General features: G+C 37.4%; 1 protein-coding gene across 7 annotated transcripts in view; it reads left to right on the top strand.

The window, feature by feature from the left end:
* Positions 1-21166, top strand: part of FBXO38 (F-box protein 38) — a 55704-nt gene that overhangs the window by 7598 nt on the left and 26940 nt on the right. For 5 of the 7 annotated variants that reach the window (XM_079771746.1, XM_079771750.1, XM_079771751.1 and 2 more), the window contains 9 exons: positions 351-541; positions 5279-5412; positions 10127-10290; positions 10498-10663; positions 11923-12060; positions 13256-13393; positions 14979-15072; positions 16109-16239; positions 19843-20013. In XM_079771746.1, coding sequence (XP_079627872.1) covers positions 414-541; positions 5279-5412; positions 10127-10290; positions 10498-10663; positions 11923-12060; positions 13256-13393; positions 14979-15072; positions 16109-16239; positions 19843-20013 — 1264 coding nt within the window. In that variant the 5' untranslated portion in view covers positions 351-413. Of the gene's footprint in view, positions 1-350; positions 542-5278; positions 5413-10126; positions 10291-10497; positions 10664-11922; positions 12061-13255; positions 13394-14978; positions 15073-16108; positions 16240-16294; positions 16731-19842; positions 20014-21166 lie in introns of those variants that run through there. The other 2 variants (XM_079771749.1, XM_079771752.1) reach the window with 2 other exon arrangements.

Genomic DNA, 21166 nt, shown 5'->3' on the forward strand with positions numbered 1-21166 from the left:
CATTTTACTAATTTTCTTTCATCTCTGACACTTATATTATAGAGAAAGGGCAAATAGCAATATTAAATTATTTCCTCTAATTAATCTCCTTTTAATGTGCACGAATTTCGTGTACTAGGTCACTAGTTCTAAATAATTGTTGTATATTCTGTACTATTCTCCAGAAAACTATGTTCTGTACCTTTTGTGTAATAGTTTTATTAATTTGAATGTGATCTGTACTATTATAATTACCTTTGTCTGTCTGTATTTTAAAGTAAATGTTGTTTTATTAGTATCTACGTTTTATAGGGATAATTTCTGCATCAGATTTGCTACTTTAGTCTCCTTTGTTCTCTTCTTGCTTTCAGGTACTTTGAATTCAAGTAACAAAGAGGGGAGATTTGCTCTTCTATATTGGAGATAACGCAGCAATGGGTCCACGAAAGAAAAGTGTTAAAAGATGTCTCGTAAATAATGAGATCCCTGAGGAAACAGTATCAGAGGAAACAAAAGATTATATGAATCAACTTTCACATGAAGTGCTTTGCCATATTTTTAGGTAAGATTATTTCTTTTGTGGTAGAAAGTTCTATTGGACAGCTATTTTCTAGACTGTGTTAACATTCCAGGCCTCTTGGAATTCTTTTTGACTAAAAGATTTGTTGACTTTTGTTATTACAGCACTGTGTACATAAGGCAGCATTTCTGACTTTTTTTTTTTACTACAACCCACATTGAGAAACATATTTTTGCTCAGTATTCAGATATATGTAAGTGGTTGAATCAAAAGTTTGTGAAATAATACCCATCATTACCATATGAAGTGCACACATGGAAGTTATTTTGTGATGAACTTTTTTCAAAATCTTTTTTTTTTAATATATTTTATCCAAATTGCATTATAACAATAGTTAAAGAAACCAAACCAAACAAAAAACCCACAACATCAACAAAAAAAACCTGTCTTTCTAGTTTCCCCTGTTCTCTTACTTCAGTCATGATCCATTCAATAAACAAATCCTAATATGCTTTGTTTCTGGAGTTGGAGACTTGAGTTTGAATCTTGTCTGTCATTTACTAGCTGTGGACCAATGATAGATATACTAGTAAAGATGTTATAATAAGGACTAGAGGCCCGGTGCATGAAATTTGTGCACAGAGGGGGCGGGGGTGTCCCTCAGCCCAGCCTGCACCCTTCACAATCTGGGACCCTTGGGGGTCGGGCCTAAACCGGCAGTCAGACATCCTTCTCACAATCCGGGAATGCTGGCTCCTAACCGCTTGCCTGTCTGCCTATTGCCCCTAACCACTTCTGCCTGCCAGCCTGATCACCCCTAACCACTCCCCTGCCAGCCTCATTGACGACTAACTGTTCCTCTGCTGGCCCGATTTCCCCCAACTGCCCTCCCCTGCCGGCCTGGTCATCCCCAACTGCCCTCCCCTGCTGGCCTCATTGCCCACAACTGACCTCCCCTGCCGGCCATCTTGTGGTGGCCACCTTGTGCGAGGGCGTGACAATTTGTATGTTACCTCTTTATTATATAGGATTCAGTGAGATTTAAAGCACCTCACACTTTGCATGACTTAAATGCTTGGTAAGTGTTAATGGTTATGATTATGTTCTGACTTTTTCATATTGCTACATGGTCTTCATAATTGTCATTTTAATCACTGTGTTCTATTCCTATGACATGATAATTACCTTACACCCTGTGTTTTGACATCTGGATTGTTTCCAGTTTTTCTCTTACACAATTGCAGTGAACTTTTCTAAGCATCTGGACTTTCAATTATTTTAGATTATTTACTAGGGGAAATTTCCATATGAAGTTCTTGGAAATGATTTTAATTTTTAAAAATTATTAAATATTTGTAAATTTAGATGTTTTTAAAAAGTAGCAGAGTTACTGTAGGGAATCATGGACACTTTATTTTTCTTTTCTAATATAAATATGTATTAGTCTTTATTGTTTTCAGTTCGTTATTTTGTGTCATAATGTAGTTTTTGTTAGTTTATTTCTGGGAATAGGGGCCCAATTAAAATAACAGATTTTTTTTTTTTAACATAATGTAAAACTACTGAAGTTCATCTTACAGAAAAACGTCTACTAGAATAGCCAAAATTTTTTGAAAAAAGAGTGTACCCTTATCAGATATTCAAATACATTTAAAAATATACAATAATTAAGGATTTGGAATTGGAGAAGATATCCAGGCAGTAGCGTAAAATAGATAAACTCCATATGTAGGCTCCATATGTAGATTCAAATATATGTGGGGATCTTGTTTATAGTAAGCTTGGTATTCACATCACTGAGGAAAAGCAATGTGGGTTATTATTCATTGATGATGTCACAACCTGAAAACCATTTGGAGAAAATAATAAAAGCATGTTCTTATCTCATACCTGACAACTAAATTCTAAGTGCATCAATGAAATAAACAATAAAGCTATTAAAATTCCAGAAGAAATCATAGATAAAGTTGTTTCTAGGCATGTGTGTTAGACATTTGTGAATGATGGAAGGACATAGTATGGACAAATTGGATTGTATTTTAAGTTGAGAGTGGATCAAATAACATACAGTTCAAACAGAATACTTGAAGGGTTGGAGTCAAGCACAAGGATGTTATTCTGGTTATAATGCAAAAAACATGCAGCAAATTGGCAGAATGTAAAGAACTGTGAACTAAGCTGAATACTTAAATTTGGTATGAGCTGTTTATTCTAAAAAAAAATTATTTTTAAGCTGCTGAAGTTTTTATCTGAGGACCCATGGTTTAGTTTTTGATAACTACTTAGCATGTTTTCGTGAAATAAGTAAAACTATTGCTTCCTTCAAAGAAACCTAATCTTTGTTGTGTGTGCCATGTTAAACACATCTTTTCTAAAATGTATTTGATCTGCCTTTTGAACTCAAGCCCATTGACTATGTATCTGCGAAGAAAAAAATAACATTTCTTTTTCTGAGGGCAAATGTAAGATCAACTTCGTGTGATTACTGATCTATTTGTATTTAAAGGGAGTATAATATTAACTGAGGCAAATACTTTGGATAACAATGATTTGGGGGAAAGTGTTTTAGTGGCAAAACTAAATTCAATATTTTTCATTGTTTATAAAATGTGTAGTTATATAGTTTCTAAAAATTGTCCTGCTTACCTTTAAGTTATGGAGACTGTAAATTAAATTAGCAGTAATACTTGTTTGTTTGTTTTTGTAAAGAAAATGATTTGATTTGATTCTCTTTTTTAAATAGTTTTAAAAGGGATGGGAGAGGAGCCAGAGGTAGGGAAAAAATGGAGTAGAGAAATATTCATCAGGCATAGTCGGATTTTTCCTTTAGAATTAGCTTAATTTTTAGGAATTAGACTCAGACCCAGCTGTGTTGACATCTCTGCTCTTCCTCCCTCTTACCTGGCTGTTGACTTTTTGCAGGTTTTTTCTGAGCCAATTTCACCACTTGCAAAATGGAATAATTATAGCACCTACTTTATCAATGAGGATTCTAGCAGGAAACAAGATAAACTCAGCTGGAATTTGAAGATAATTTAATGAAGGGACTATTTTGAGAAGTGTGGGTAGGGGTAGGGTTAAAGGAATCAATGAGGGATGTTGAAGAATTCAACTAGGTGACTAGCAATTCAGAAAGCCTTTGCCTGGACTTGACATTGGCCAAAGTCAACTGATAGAGGGATAGGGAACACAGCAGAGCAGAGAAGGAAAGAAAGGATGGGGGAGGGCTGTGTGGCAAACATTGAACAGCCTACCTTGAAAAGTTGTGAAGCAATGATTTCCATCTGTGACATGATACCATCTCCATAAAGGGTAGCTTGTATGTTTTTTTAAAAAATTAATCTAAGTGTGTATGGAAGAGTGTTGAAAAAGAGAGAGAATGATATTTCCTGATCTTTCAAAATATATGTTGGTATTACTGGAAACAGCAAATAAAGGTTAATTGAAAAGTGTCAAGAAGGAAAATATAACGAGGTTGGAAAAGAGGAATTGCAATTCAGATAAAGTATTCTCACTTAATGCTTATGAAATACTTTTATCAAAGTGTGTGATCTGAAAGGTAAAAGATCTAGGGAAAATTATATACTATAAACTTACTGTACATATCTGAGAAAATAGAGTTTTTTGGGGGGTGTTGAGGGAGCAGAGAGGAATTTTTTAGCCACTACAGAAAATGGATCTGGGAAAGCTATCCTATATAATAGAGAGGTGATATGCAAATTGACCGTCATGCCCTCACACAAGATGGCCACCCCCATGTGATCACAAGATGGTTGCCACAAGATGGCCGGCATGGGAGGGCATTTGTGGGCGATCAGGCCAGCAGGTGAGGGCAGTTAAGGGCCACCAGGCCAGCAGGGGAGAGCAGTTGGGAGCAACGAGGCCTGCAGAGGAGGGCAGGTGGGGGCGACCAGGCCTGCAGGAGAGGGCAGTTGGGTTGTGACCAGGCCAGCAGGGGAGGGCAGTTGGGGGCGACCAGGCTGGCAGGGGAGGGCTGTTGGGGGGGACTAGGCCTGCAGGGGAGGGCAGGTGAGGTGGGCCAGGCCTGCAGGGGAGGGCAGTTGGGGGCGACTGGGCCCGCAGGGAAGGGCCCTTGAGAGTGACCGGGACAGTAGCGGAGGGCAGTTGGGGGCAATCGGGCTAGCAGGGGAGCAGTTAGGCATCAATCAGGCTGGCCGGGGAGTGTTTAGGGGTGATCAGACTGGCAGGCAGAAGCAGTTTGGGGCAATCAGGCAGGCAGGTGAGTGGTTGGGAGCCAGCAGTCCTGGATTGTGAGAGAGATGTCTGACTGCTAGTTAAGGCCCGATCCCACAGGGGTCCCAGATTGGAGAGGGTGCAGGCTGGGCTGAGGGACAACACTCCCCCACCCTCCGTGCACGAATTTCGTGCACCGGGCCTCTAGTAAAATAATATTGGGCATGTTCAAAATGATCAGTACTCTCATCTTACTTGCATTCCCTTATCTTGTTTTGAAATGTATTAAGATTTTTTTCTTCATACCTTTTTTTTTGTCCTTAAAAACTTAAAAGAAGAAAGGCAGGTTCTATTAAATGCCCTATGGAGGAAGCTCAGTATTTTTTTATTTGGATACTTGAGTATTTGCTGACTTACCTGTTTTTACTAAAAAGCCGTATATGCCTATTAATCTTAAAACCCTATGAATATTCCTAAGGTCTTATTTCATTTGAGGGGTAGGAGAATGGGAGAAGGAAAACATCACCCATCAGGGAGAGGAAGTCCTTACGACTTGATAAATATGAGTTTCTTTCTCTCACAAAGGTACCTCCCTCTGCAGGATATCATGTGCATGGAATGTCTTTCCCGGAAGCTAAAGGAAGCAGTGACCCTGTATCTGAGAGTTGTGAGGGTTGTGGATCTCTGTGCTGGGCGCTGGTGGGAATACATGCCAAGTGGTAAGTGGATTCAACCTGGAAACTAGCATTAATTATGTTTCCATAAAAGGTAACTTGTCATCATATCTTTTTGTCTTGAGGTAGACAATTGGAATCATCTTGCAAGTAAGGAGGCAGAGTTTTAGCTAAATTATTAAGGTTGGGTTAGTTTGATAAAATACATTTTGCCTGGCCCTGGCTGGTTTTGCTCAATGGTCAGAGCTTTGGACTGAGGGGTCCTGGGTTCGATTCCAGTCAAGGACACATGCCAGGGTTGTGGGCTCGATCCCTAGTAGGGGGCGTACAAGAGGCAGCTGATCAATGATTCTCTCTCATCATTGATGTTTTTCTCTCTCTCTCCTTCTCCTTATTTATTCCTCTGAAATAAATAAAAATCTATTACAAAAATACATTTTGCCTGATGCTTTCCTGTTTTAATGGTCTGTTGTTTTCATTTCCTATTTAAACAGGGGGCCAGTTCACTGTCCCTCAGACCGTTGGAGGGCCGGATTATAGTTTTAAAAAAACTATGAACAAATTCCTATGCACACTGCACATATCTTATTTTAAAAATCAAAATGGCAAAAACACCCCACCCGCATGTGGCCCGTGGGCTGTAGTTTGAGGACGCCTTCTTTAAAGGAACTATATCAGCCTATTCCACAAATATATGATTAGAAAATACTTATGAGCCTTTTATTACCTAAATATATGTCTATCACATTAGATAAAGTGTCCTTTTTTTTACAATGCAGTTTTTCATGATTTCCTATACCCCTTCAGTGGTGCCCTGTGGTTAAAAAAATATTTATACATTTTTGTAAAGCTGCTCTAGTAGACCACAGAAGTTGCACTTCTGGAACTTGAATTTCTTTAGCACTTTTAAAAGGCCTATACTAGGGCTTGGATATTTTCAAATAAGACATTGGCCTTGCAGGTAAAGAACTCCAAGTTAGTAGCCTAACCACAACAAATGGACCTCAGATAAAGAGACCATGAGAAAAGAAAGTTGAGCCCGGCCGGTGTAGCTCAGTGGTTGAATATTGACCTTTGAACCAGGAGGTCACGTTTCAATTTCCGTTGGGGGCACATGCCCGGTTGTGGATTCCATTGCCAGTATGGGGCGTGCAGGAGGCAGTTGATCAATGATTCTCTCTCATCATTGATGTCTCTATCTCTCTCTCTCCCCCCCTTCCTCTCTGAAATCACTAAAAATATATTTTTTTTAAAAAGAAAAGGAAGTTGATCACTTTATATAAGCAGAACATATCTGAAAGGGAAGAATTAAAATTAAGGGCCAATCAGGATTTCCTCCCCCCCCCCCCCCCCCAGTTAACATCAATCCATTAATTAGTGCCCTTTGATTACTGTGTTTAACAATTTTAAATGTCTTTTTTAACCATCTTTCATCAAAGTATCCAGATCCTGATATTTTGAAAATGTGATGGGGCTGGGTATAGGGGAGCCTTAAGGGTATGTGAAGGGCTGAGGAGGTAATTGTCTTATTCTGTCCTATTATGTGGCATAGGACAGATTACCTCTGGAACACTGGAATGTTGTACAGCTTGGGCAGCCGTATCCTTTCCAGAGCGTCTTTAGTCACCTGGTAACTCTTACGGGTTGTTCAGAATTAGTTAACAATAGTATATACCTTTTTGTTAAGCAAAGACCTGAGGCTAGAACAGTTGTCTTTAAATACTTGAAAGAAATCATCCTAAAGGGAAAGCATTCATCTTCTCTGGAGAGGGATCATTTATAACAGGAAAGAAATTAGGGCAATGTGAAAGTGACTGCCATTCTTTACATTAGATTTGCTTAATGGAGGTTAGGCCAGCAGGAATTCTGGAGATGAGATCAGTGCACTATATAAAAAGCAGCACAGGAGAGCTCCCATTTTAAACACTTTAGAAGAATTTGTATGTACGTTGCTGACTTCTTTCAGATTGGGATAAATATCTGTGAGCTCAAGGCTTCCATCCCTGCAAAAAATATAAAAAGAGAGTCAAAGCAGCAAACAGTGTCTAGTCTAGAATAAGATTTCATTAATTGCTTATTAGTGTCATCAGGCCTGTCCCTGGAGTTTAAACCCTGATTCTATAATAATGCTAACTAAGGTTTTTATATAGTACTATTATGGTTTACATATACAATCTCTTTGAATTCTCACACCATCTCTGTAAATATTAGGTGGAATTTTACCCACATTTTAGTGAGAGGCAGCATGTACTGTACAATGAAAGAGAATGGACATTGGTAGTGGTCAGATTTAGTTTTGAATTACGGCTCTGCCACATGGTAGCTTTTAAACTCTAATTTTAACATTATAAATGCGGTGGTAACCTTTTTCATTGGGTTGTGAGAATAGATGAAAAAACATGTAAATTGGTTAGCACATTGGATGTCAATAAGGTTACTATCTATAATAATAAAAGTGTAATATGCTAATTAGACTGGATGTCCTTTTGGACAAAGCCGGGGCTGCGAGGGAAGCCCAGGTCCCGGGTGCTAGAGGGAAGCCAGTGCCGGCAGCCAGGGGAAGGCAGGCCTATTCTTGCACGAATTTCGTGTATCAGGCCTCTAGTACAGGATAATAATGTGAATTGTTATAATTAGAAAGACCAAGACATTTCTGAGATCCTTTCTTACTCTTTAGTTTTGTGATGCTAAAGTTACCATATCATCTGAACTAGCCCTGTACAAATAGAACAACTTTTGAAAACTTTAGTATGTAAGACTTAGGGATTTGGGGCTTCATTTTTATTCTTTTTAAAAAATATATATTTTTATTGATTTCAGAGAGGAAGGGAGAGGGAAAGAGAGAGAAACATCAATGATGAGAGATAATCATTGATTGGTTGCCTCCTGCTCGCCCCCTACTAGGGATCGAGCCTGCAACCCGGGCATGTATCCTTGACCAGAATTGAACCTGGGACCCTTCAGTCTGAAGGCCAACACTCTATCCACTGAGCCAAATTGTCCAGGGCCATTTTTATTCTTGAGAGTTACTATTTTTATCATTTGTGAGCAGACAATTGGCTTTCTGACAGCCTACATTAAAAATAAAAGCCCCAGGTTGTCAAATAAAAATATAACAACCAGCACAACAATAGCTGTCTTGAACCATAATAAAGTTGCATCTTTTTTTTTATATATATGTTTTTATTGATTTCAGAGAGGAAGGGAGAGGGATAGAGAAATGAAAACATCAATGATGAGAAAGAATCATTGACCGGCTGCCTCCTACATGCCCCCTACTGGGAATCAAGCCCACAACCTGGGCATGTGCCCTAACCAGGAATCGAACCATGACTTTCTGGTTCATAGGTCAGTGCTCAACCACTGAGCCACACCGGCCAGGCCAGAGTTGCATCTTACTGGTCATGTCACATAATAAAGTTGCATCTGATTGGTTAATTCTTGATAGTAAAAATCCTTATGTACAGTATAGACACCTGATCTTTAAAAAATTTTTGTCTTTATTGTTGAGAGTATTACATATTATAGATTTCCTCCCTTTGGTCCCCCATTACCCCTCCCCACCAGGTGTCCAGTTCCTCTGCCCTTGCCCCAGGCCTTCACCACCCTGTCACAAATAAGTTCTTTGGTTAATCTCTTCCTGCCACCCCTCACCCCTTTCATCTGAGATTTCTTAGTTTGTTCCATGTTTCCATGCCTCTGGTTCTATTTTATTTATCAGTTTATTTTCTTCATTATGGTGTATAAAAATGCCATCGATTTCTGGATGTTGATTTTGTAGCCTGCTCTGTTGCCGAATTTATTTGTTAAATCCAGTAATTTTTTGGTGGCGTCTTTAGGGTTTTCTATGTACAATATCATGTTATCTGCAAAAAGAATAGGTAATTAGGCCCTGGATGGATGGCTTGGTTGGAACATCTTTCTGATATACCAAGTTTACAGGTTCAGTCCTTGATCAGGGCACACATAAGAATCAACCAACGAATGCATAAATAAGTGGAACAGCCAATCGATTTCTCTCCTTCCCTCCCCCTCCCTAAATTCAATAAAAAATTTTTAAGGGTAGGTGATTACTATTACTATTTTTTGTACGTCAATCAAGTCATACATTTTTTATTTATTTTTTGGTCAGATCTGCAAAAAATGTTGTGTTTTTTTTTGATGTGCCGCAGAATTTTAGGAATTAGTTTATATATGTCATAAAATGAGAAAGGTTGAAAATTGCTTGTCTAAAATGTCTAGGACTAGGTAGTGCCCCAGCCAGTGTGGGTCAGTTGGTTGGGCATCATCCCTTGCATCTGTCAGTTTGATTTGGGATCAGGGAGGTTCCAGGTCAGGGCACATGCTCAGGTTGTGTACTGGATCCCAGTAGGGAGCATTGCAGGAGGCAGCCCATAGATGTTTCACTCTCACATTGGTGTTATCTCTCTCTCTCTCTCTCTCTCTCTCTCTCCTCTCCCCATTCCTTTCTCTAAAAATCAATAATAAAAATAAAATCTTTATTAAAAAAAAATAAAATGTCTAAGGAGTGATAGTTAAACATAGGACAGAGTAGTTATTAGGACTAAAAGAACCTAGGTTGGGATGGGATTTAGCTTTCTGAAGATGTGGATCTTATCTTACTCATGTTTTTTAGTTGTAGGGTCTATGGACCCCTTGAGGTTTTATGTACCAGAGAGTACTTTTTGGGGAGGAGCAAAGTGCAAATGCTGACAAACAGAAAAATGAACTAGTCTCTAAATATCTTTGAACTTCTCAGGCTTCACAGATTCCAGTTTTCTGACACTATTGAAGAAGATGCCAGACGTCGAACAGCTGTATGGCCTTCACCCTAGATACCTTGAGAGGCGGAGGGTGCGTGGCCATGAAGCTTTTAGCATTCCAGGTGTTCTGGAAGCTTTGCAGGCATGCCCAAACTTAGTGGTGAGTACCTCTAGTTTGAACATTTGACATCAACTAATTGATGAAACAAATAAAAAGAATGATAACACATGTTCACTCACATGAAAATTTCATCCATAGCAAACTTTTAAGTTCCATTGCATGCTTAACATCTTATGATACAGAAATAGAAGCTTTGGGTGCTAAATTAAAAGCCTTTCTTATACTTGCTTGGGCATTATTTTCTAGGGTGTGGAGACTTCTCATTTGGAATTGGTAGAATCCATTTGGACGTATATGCCGCATGTTCATATTTTGGGGAAATTTCGGAATCGTAATGGAGCATTTCCAATTCCTCCTGAAAATAAACTGAAAATTCCTATAGGAGCAAAAATTCAAACTTTACATTTAGTTGGTGAGTACATGTTTCTCAGGTCATTGTGACTCCTTAAAATGCCGTTCCTTAGAATTGTCTTTGTTGATTGATGGTGGCAAAGATATGCTTATGAGATTTGTATAAAAATTTCCATTAAAAAGCCTGGGATGGGGGATGCGAGAAATACTGCTTCACAATGACTCTGTTTCCTTTTTGAAGATAGTTTGAGTACTTTTGAAAGTTGTTGGTTTTTTTGTTTGTTTGTTCGTTTCAATGAGCCAGAATCCTGCCATTGTTCTCTAACATCTACCTCTTGTTCTAGCTCAGCCCTCTAGAGCAGAGTCCTCCAGTGTAACTTACTGTGATGATGGAAATGTCCTATACTTGTACTATCCCATATGGTACCCACTGTGGCCAGTGAAACAGGAACTGAATGTTTTTATGTTAATTTATCAAATAGCCACATGTAGCTATTTTTATATAATAAACATCTTCATTATAGCTCTGAGGTTACTTGTATCTTCTCCAAGCAGAAAGTGCCCCTGTGTTCTTCAACCCAGAGTCATTGGAAAACTCCCACTTCTCTGTTTCCCTGAGAAATGGGGAAAAGATGGTCTTTTCCAGATCACCTTATTTGCAATGGTTACAGTGTGTACCAGGCCTCTAGTATTAAAATAAATGACTGACAGGTCTCTCACTTTCTTAGCATCATGCTGACTGGCTCCTACTACACATCTACAAATCCTTACGATTCATAGATTTGTAAGAACAGCTTTAATCTCTGTGTCGGATATCAGTCAGAAACCATGATTTTTAAAGCCAGCTAGCCTGCATTTGTGCTGAGAAATTTAGTTTTCCCACTGGCAGGATAGTGGACATTGGTAGTAAAATAGTAATTTTGTATATTGTTTCTGTATCTTCTTACTTTTGCTTTCAATAACCTATATTTATGTTATATCCACTGGGCAAATGTATCCTGGAAGGGTTGTGATATTATGAGAAAGACTTACGTGTATAACATATAAAAATACCTTTAAAATCCTACCTTCCCATGTGCTTTTACTCAAGAAATAGCAAAGTACTAGTCTATTTATGGTTTGTTTAAATTGTTTTTTACAAGACTGTTTTAAGTGAGCCAAACTTGATAGACTTTAATTGGGTAATTTGTTCTGAAGAAAATATCCATGAAGGATATGTTATCAACTTGAAAATAGACTTGAACTTGGATACAGAATACAGAGTTTCCTGGTGATTTTCTTGTTTGTTCTTTTTTTTTTTTTTTACATGTTATGTTTTAGGGGTGAATGTTCCTGAAATTCCTTGTATCCCAATGTTAAGGCACCTTTATATGAAGTGGGTAAGACTCACTAAGCCACAACCATTCAAAGACTTTCTTTGCATCAGCTTGCGAACTTTCGTCATGAGGAACTGTGCAGGTAATGGGACATAGTCCTGGTGGAATTACACATATGCTATTCTAAAAATAACCTAAAGCAAACTCCATAGCTACATTCATAAACAAAATTATATTTTGCTACTACTATACTATGTGTTTTGTAACTTACCTTGTGAAGATAAATACTTTTTGTTTTGAAGACAAAACATGATTTGTGTCTGACCCTTAGCAAAAAAAAAAAAAAAATGGGGAGGTGTGTGTGTGTCACTATGTCTCTAAGTATTTCTTACAGGCACTTTCACACTTACTTTTTTATAGGATTGTTCTAATAGATTTCTGTTTGCTTTCTTTGTCTCTGGTCGCCTAATCATTCTGCACGTAAATAGTTGATCTAATGTACTTTAAAGTATAAAACACTGCTTTTATGATACTGCTTTTCAGTTCAAAAACCTTCAGTGTCTCTGTTTCCTGAGTGTGTCAGGTGCAAACTATTTTGCTCTAAATTTCATAGTAACCAGGGCCCTTCTTGATAGCCTTTTGTTTTGATTCCTTTCCAAGATACACATTCTTTTATAGTCAGGTGTGCCTACGTAATGTCTACAACCATACCACATTCATCTCAGTGTCTTTCCTTATGCTATATGTCCTGAGTTACACACTTCCTCCTCTTTACTTGTATACATCCTTCAAGTTCTGCCTCTTTCTACTTCCCTTTCTGTTCTCTTTCTTCTTTTTTTAAAAATATAGTATAGAAGATCTTATTTTTTGTACTTGATATGTCCTGCATTTTTATATTTTTATAATTTTTCATGTTTTATCTCCATGTCAGTTGCAAGCTCTTTGATAGGAACATATCTTTTATGATCTTCCATAACACTTATACAACAATCATTACATAGAGATATGTTTAAGTGATTGCTCTATTTATTGAGTGAAGGATCCAATTTTCAAATTGGCTTTTTCCCCCTTAGTTATTTTGAGCTCAAAACTATTAAAAGTTCAGGGAATTTATTTAAAAAAAAAACCAAAAACTATCCAATGTTCTTGACAAGTCCTATACTAAGCATATGGTTAACAGGCCAATACTTTCATTCTAATAAGTTTAAATGGCAAAGAGCCAACTATTTGGCTCTCATTTTCTAACATAGAATTTATGTTATTTCAACTGCTGACTTGAAAATTTGTCTTTAAGGTTGTTTATATAATTCATTGAATTTTGTTTTTCTTTTTCCCAGGTCCCACAAACTCCTTGAAATATGTCCCTTTAGTAACAGGCTTAGCCTCTGCCCGAAACTTGGAACACTTAGAAATGGTTCGAGTTCCTTTCCTTGGAGGTCTTATCCAACATGTAGTTGAAGACAGTTGGAGATCAGGTATTTGTTTTTCTTTAGTTATTAAATATTTTAAAAATCAGTTTTTAAAAATCATTAAGATATTATTTACTTCTCTTTTGAGTCTTTTCAAAAGAAAATGCTTGTCAGTAATGGCACTTTCTGTCTGGTGTATTTCATAGAGAGTAAGTAACCGTGAGCACAAGCTAGTATTCATTTCCATTTTATGCAATGTTAAATCTTAAGTAGAGTGATAAGGCATGTTTTCTGGCTTGTTAATACTTATATTTAGTTAATACATCTGTTACATTCAGATTGTTTTTGAGAAATGTTAACAAGGAAGTCTAATGCTCATTGGTTTTAAGAGATGTTTTTTGACTTGGATACCAGAAGAACTCAGCTATTAATAACATAACTATATTTAATAGTATATAAAATGTTTTCATGTTTATCACTTGGATATAGACCCATCTGGCAGGGGAGGGCAGTTAGGGGTGACCGGGTTGGCAGGGGAGGGCAGTTGGGGGGGGACCAGGCTGGCAGGGGAGGGCAGTTAAGGGCAATTGGGCTGGGAGGGGAGCAGTTAGGCATCAATCAGGCTGGCAGGGGAGTGGTTAGGGGGTGATCAGGCTGGCAGGCAGAAGCAGTTAGGGGCAATCAGGAAGGCAGGCAGGCGAGCAGTTGGGAGCCAGCAGTCCTGGATTGTGAGAGGGATGTCTGACTGCCTGTTTAGGCCCAATGCTACTGGGATCCGGCCTAAACAGGCTGTCGGACATCCCTTGAGGGGTCCCAGATTGGAGAGGGTGTAGGCTGTGCTGAGGGACATACACCCCCGTGCACCAAGCCTCTAGTCATTAATAGTTATAATGATAATAATACTTCATATCCAATAGAAATGCATACAATGTTCACCAGGAGAGTGTTCAAAATTGTTTATAGTAACGTTCATAAAAGCTCCAACATGGAAGCACCCCAAATGCCTATTAGCAATAGCATGGAAAATTAAAATGTAACATATTCCTGCAATGGAATACTGTGCAACAATGAGAATGAACAAACTAATGCTACAGGCAACAATATGGATGAATCTCATAAACAAAATTTTTAATAAACAAAGCCAGACACAAAAGTATATATACTTTGTAGTCTTATTTATAAGAAGTTCAAAACAAATCAGTCTTTTGTGAAATTCATTGAGCTATATACATTAATAATTTGTATATTTTTTCCTCTGTATTTACAAGTTAGAAACATAGGCAAAACCAGTTAAAAATAAAGTAGTGTTGATCTTATTGCTTATAAATATAAGGTTCAAACTTTTGCCAGAAAATGCCAGGATTCCTTATTTACAATCCCCTCATGAGCTTCTGGCTTTCTGAAAAGTCTTACTTAAAATTGAAATAATTTGGACTAATTTTCAGACGCCATCAGACTGTCTTTTCAGAGTGAAGGTATCTGTTTTCATCTTAGGACATAACTAGTAGTCCTAATTAATCTTGAGATACTCATTTGAATGGAAAAACAACTTTGATTTTCTTTTAAGAAATATCATTTAAAGTGAGAATAAATGCTTTTACTGTGGTCAAATGAAAAGTCTTAGGTTTTGTTCCTTTTCTTTGTTAACCAGGTGGTTTTCGAAATTTGCACACCATTGTTTTGGGAGCTTGCAAAAATGCTCTCGAAGTAGACCTTGGTTACCTCATTATCACTGCTGCTCGTAGGTAAGTTTCCTCTTCACCTGTGTCTTTTAGAATTATATGTATTTTCCTGTTTTACAAAAATTTGGGGGAATATGTGTGAAAAGTTTGATCATGCCTTGTTCGGATTTCAAATACACTGGAGTTTTTAAATAGCAGCAGGGTTATCATTTAGTGGTAGTCTTATGTTATAATTGATGACCAGTTGAGCTGCTTTTTCAGATCAAGCAAGCTCTGAAAGGATGTGGTCTCATCAGAGAAAAGCAGTCAGCTCTCTAGAAGTGCCTGAGAGTCTAACAGATGTCACAGCATTGATTCTCTGGTGCCTGCAGCCCTCTCAGGAAGCATGTCTCAACTTCAACGATTTTCTGAATCAGTTTTGTTAGTTGGAGATATTATTTGCTGTTGGGAAATCTGTTTAAAATTAGCCTTTTCAAGTTTCTGACCTTATAACACATTTCATATCACTATGCCACATTTACTATTTCCTATGTTATCAAAAAGTCTACCTCTACTTGTACTTTAATATTTTATTTAAATTGGATCAATTATTTTTTCATTTTATTTGAAAACAAAAGTCTTTTTATCAGTTGGATATTAAGAAAATAAATAAAGCAAAACTGTTTCTAAGTTTAAATAAATAGGTATTGTTACCTACTGTAGAACTGTGTACTCTTTGTTAAAATGGGACATAACGGTTAGCAGAGAAAAGATGTTAAAAAAATACCAGCACCAGATTCTTACTTGACTTAATCAGGTTTAAGAAAGCACTGGGAAGGATATAAGATTCTTACTGTGTAACTCATTGTTATTTAATAGGAACTTCCGTGTACCACCTAAGATGTGCCCACACTTTGCAATATGTATCTTTAAAGGAAACATCTCTAGTATTTTTTAATGGAGGGGAGAAAAGTTGTTTGCATTTGACACTTCAGTAAGATAAACTTCTTTTAGAGCCTTATATTAGGAAGAGCCTGTGACTCTGGTTGCTTGTAATTTACTGTGATTGTGTATTTTACTGGTTGCTTGTATTTTACTGTGATTTTATCTTTGTTCATAGGTTACATGAAGTTCGAATCCAGCCTTCCCTAACCAAAGATGGCGTCTTTTCTGCCCTAAAAATGGCAGAGTTGGAGTTCCCCCAGTTTGAAACCCTTCATCTGGGATATGTAGATGAGTTTTTGCTGCAGAGTAAGACTTATCCCATTTTTTTATTCTTTAGAATTTCTGGAGGGAACTTACTTGACTGAAACCTGAATTGGGATGTTCCATATTTTCCTGAATATAAGACAACTTAAACTCTTAGGTGCTCTCACTTCTTGAAAAAAGAAAATTTTAATTTAAACTTGAAGTGTCAGTGATTATTTTTTTCAATATTGCCTCTGAATTTAGCATATTATAGAAAATGTAGTGATTATCAGTATACTAAAAAAAAAAAATCCTTATCTACATATCTACATTTGATATTGTCTCCACTTTGCTGCCCAAGTTTCTTTCCCATTCTGCTTCATTTTTTTCACAGAATGTCATCCTTGGTTCCATTTGTTGAATTTGATCTGCCACACTTCTTGAAGCTTTTGATGGTCCTCTCAGATGAGGTCCCATTCCCTGCCCATGCTCTTCATTTCCATAATTAGCCCGCTGGGGCTACTGGATTTCCCAGATAGTGTGAGCACATAATGGTCAGTATTCATTTAATGATGATTGCTGTTGGAAGGCTTGTTCACAGCATTTTCTGGAATGTATTTACAATGGGGAACTTAGCCTTTGGGTTTGAATGCATGTCAATTCGTTACTCAAACTTTTCTCCCACATGACGTTAGTCATACATGCAAGAACACCAGCATGTTTTTATTTTTGCAAGAATTAGTTTATTCCCCATGTAATTTGCAACAAGTCTTTCTTACACTGTTCACTGTCATTCCAGATGGCATTTTTTTCTTTGGATCTAATTTGTGTTGTAGAAAACCATACAAGGCTTAATTCCTCCGGTCAGGACAGTCCAGGTCAAACCGCATGACTGTTGTCCTTTTTCATTTCTAATAATTACCATAGTAATAGGTTTTTTTTCTACTTTTTCTTTGTTGCAGTACTCATTAATACTGGTGAAGGATTAAAACAATCAAATCAGCCAATTTAATACAGGACTCACTTAATCTTTATAGCTTTGAAAGAGATCAGCTTTTCACCAACATAGCTTTAAAATGTTAAATTAGTATAGTAAATTCATATAAAATCAGTGTACAGTAAGTCCCTCCATAACGTTTTTGGTAAGTTCTTGGAACTGTGGCAAAACAATGTTTGTATAATGAAACTAATTTTACCATAGGCTAATTGATATAAACAAGAATAAAGTTCTTGTGGTATCTCATCAACATTGTAATGAATGACATTGTAGGACCTGCTTTATTTGATATTAAACTTTTCTGGTTTTGAATGAGATTGTAATATTATCTGTGTAGTAACTTAACAAAATTATTAGCTTGGTAATTAGTGTTCTTTCTATAATCTTGTATTTTGTTCTTCCCCAAAGCTCAACATCGATTTGTTGTTTCACTTATTTATTCATTCATTGGTTGCCTTTTGTATGTGCCCTGACTGGAGATGAAACTCGCAACCTTGCCAACTGAGCTACCCGACAAGGGCATATTTCTTTATTGTGTTTCTGTCCCTTCCCTACACATTTTCAAAGAAAAACACTTTACCTTTGGCTACTATTATGTTATACTTTTCAAAATAACTTGTTTCACAGTCTTTTTCGTATTTAATAGTCTCTTAGTTCTGACCTTTTTTATAAGCTGTCCTCTTCATATTTGCTGCAGTTATTCCATTTCTCTAGTATAATTGTTCTTCTCTGCTTCTCCAAAGGCGGCCTAGAATTTTCTGCATCAGAATAGGACCCAGGTGCCTCTATTTAGAGAGGAAGGAGAGGTCACTGGTCACACTCTGTCACTAAATCTCAGCCTCAGTAATTTAGATTTTAAAGCATCTGTCTAGGAGGTGGGGGTGGCCCCTGGTAAAACTTGAGTCACTTTTTTTGTTACAGAGGGTCTGGCAAAATATAAAAGAGACAAAAATCTTTGTCTCAGACATTTATGGTAGAAGTGGCAGTGCCAGATTGAGGAAATGGACCTGCTGAAAAGCAGATGCTATGTATTAGGAATACAAGAAAAGTGACCCAAGGATGAATACTTAGAGAAGCGTTCTTTGTTTACATAGATTTATGATCTCAGAGCTTCCTGTAAATGTGATAGGGATGTAACACTCATTGCAAACCAGAAGCAGTACAGAGTAATCTTTAGTGCTGAAGCTTTGGAGAGAGAGTGGGAGATGGACTTGAGGCCTGCCTACTAATCGTGGGGCCTTGAGCAAGTTACTTTAGTCCATGTTTTCTTATTTGTTGTGGTTTTATCTTCATTTAACAAATGAGAAAACAAGGGCTTTTATTATTATAATTTCTGACATTTAGAAAGCATTCAGTAATGGTAACTTTTAGCAGACCTATGAGCTCTGAACTAAATAGAAACAAAAATGAGTCTTTGGTGATGTCCTCAGGGTTTTGAAGGAGTGTTACAATCAGGAGACCCCAAGAGCAGGAATCCGCTAGTAGTCTCAAAGGAGTGAATGTAGGACATGGTTTTCTCATATCAGGCTGTTTATTCAGACAGCGCCCAAGGAACAGGGTAAGTTCAAGATTTACCTGATCAGAGGAGAGAAAAGGCAAGTTTCAAGTCCAATGGGCAAGAAAAAGCTTTTTATCAGGAGACTGAAGAAAATTGCTTAGCTTAATGGTAAAGGATGGGTTCAGGTAGTCTGCAAGAAATGCCAATAAAGGCCCAAAAAGGGTACTATCGGAGAGAGACTGTGAACTATATGGAAAGCAAAATTGGAAGAGTTTTGGAGTAGGTTGCTTGTTTTAAGCATGTTCCAAACTGAAGGTATAAATCCCTGTAGTGTTCAGGGCAGTTTCACCAGAGCAACTGTGTTTCCTTTGTGCTTTGTGTCACTTGATTACAAGGACTGAGAGAGATGTTTGAATTCCTGTATCCCCAGCCCTGTGCTGGACATTGAAAATGGAAATGTGAACTAGATACAGTTCCGTTTTTACTTCAAAGTGTTCAGTCAGCTGGACCATCCTGGAGAGTAGAGGGAAGATAGATGAGAGAAACATTGGTAGGGGATATGGGATGAGGTGTGATTTCCAGTGGCATAAACTAGAATGGAGGGACCTCTTCTACTTATATATACACCTCCTCGTCTGTGACAAGACAGCAGGAGCTCAGCTGAGTGGGTGTGTTTGAGTTAGAAGTCCATGCCCTGGGGACAGATACAGATTTACCAACCAATAGCATGGGCTCTAAAAATGAATCTGAATTCCCCAAGTTTATTCTTCTCTACATACGGCCACACCCAACTCCATAAACATGATCCTCACACTGTGAAAGAGTTATATTTTTAAGGTATTATTTTTCTTTTAAAAGATAAAACTAAAACTTCACTATAGACTTGAACTAATACAATATATCTGTCAGTTTTGCTTTAAGAATTTTTGCTTTCTTTTTGCCTTTTATGAATAATTGGAAATAATTTTTCCTATTAGCTGCCCCCCCCAACTTTTAATATAAATTCTTACTTTAATGTCCATTCGTACAATACACCTAATTAAAAGCTATACCTGAACCTGAATCTGATGATGGGCAGATGACACCGAATGATCATAGTTAAGATAAAGAATTGGCAGTGCTCCTGGACACTTAACCTTTTTTTTAAAACAAAGTCTATTTTTCTTTTTAGGCAGAATGGCTAATGCAGATCTGGTGAAATACGGTCTGGCCGATGTGGTAGAAAATCCTGGTATTATCACCGATATAGGGATGAAGGCAGTCAATGAAGTTTTTTCCTGTATCAAATATCTGGCAATTTATAATTGCCCCCATCTACATAATCCATACAATTGGATCTCAGGTACTGTAGGCTTAAATCTGGCTGTATTTTATGTTGAGCTAATATGTATCTTTGTTTTCTGTGTGTGCTGTGGATTGCATTCGTAATATAAAATGTAGATATTTTACTTGGATTATTCATACAAGTTCTGGGAACTTTTGATAACCGAGAAGGAAGTATATTCAGTGCCTTTTTGAACTCCTGACAATTTCTGTCCAGAAGTTTGTACTGTCCAGGTTATGGATTCAAGTGCCCCGATCTTTATATATACTTCTTTGAGCCAGGCACATACAATGAAGGTTAGAAATTGTTCCTTGGGATATTATGGTTGTTTTCTCTGAATTACCTTCAAACGGCATATTATCTGAAAGGGCAAAGTGGGTATATATTTAACTTTAGTTAGGTGACATATTACACATTAACTTATAGACATTTTTTGTCATCTTAAAATTCTAGGCTATTTCAGATCTCTCTCCCTCCCCCACCCCCTGTGACTTTTGCACTCGGTATTTTTCCTTATGGGGGAGTTGATTTTTCTCCCCAAGAGTGTAATACTATTTATTTCTTTAAAGGTCCTTCTTAAATACCTAAATTCTCAACCTTTAAATAAATTCAGAATTAGAGAATTTTCATTGTGATGTCCTCTTTAATCAAACCATGCCCCCTCACAAACACCTGCAGAACTGCCTCCTCTGCTGTCTGAGCCACTGCCCAGGGATATTGTAGCTCCTCACAAAGCCTGTCTTCAGGCCTGTTTTGGGGCTCTGGAGCTTCTGTTGATATCAGTCACTCATTAGAATGACCATGTCTCACCCACCAGAAATGAAATCCCTGGCTCAGCTGCACCAAGAAGTTATTGGGAAATCCAAACTTTAAGTTTAGGAAGTGTAGACCACTTTTAAAAAATAACATTTATTGGGTTTTTGATTTGTTTGTTTTCTTAAATACAGAAGAGTATAAAGAAGAAAATTAAAAAATGGCCTATAATCCCAGCACTCAGAACTCCTGTTAACACTTAAAAACTAAAATAATACATGCACTTGATAAACAATTTCAATCAGTACAGAAAGGTACAAAATGAAAAGTCTCCTCTTCTCAAAGGTAACCACCACCAACAGTTTCTTGTATATTCTCTGGGCAGACTATTTTGGGCATATTGCAGACTATACATGTA

The sequence above is a fragment of the Cnephaeus nilssonii genome (assembly GCF_951640355.1).
Source record: "Cnephaeus nilssonii genome assembly, chromosome: 5".
Classification (NCBI taxonomy): Eukaryota; Metazoa; Chordata; class Mammalia; order Chiroptera; family Vespertilionidae; genus Cnephaeus; species Cnephaeus nilssonii.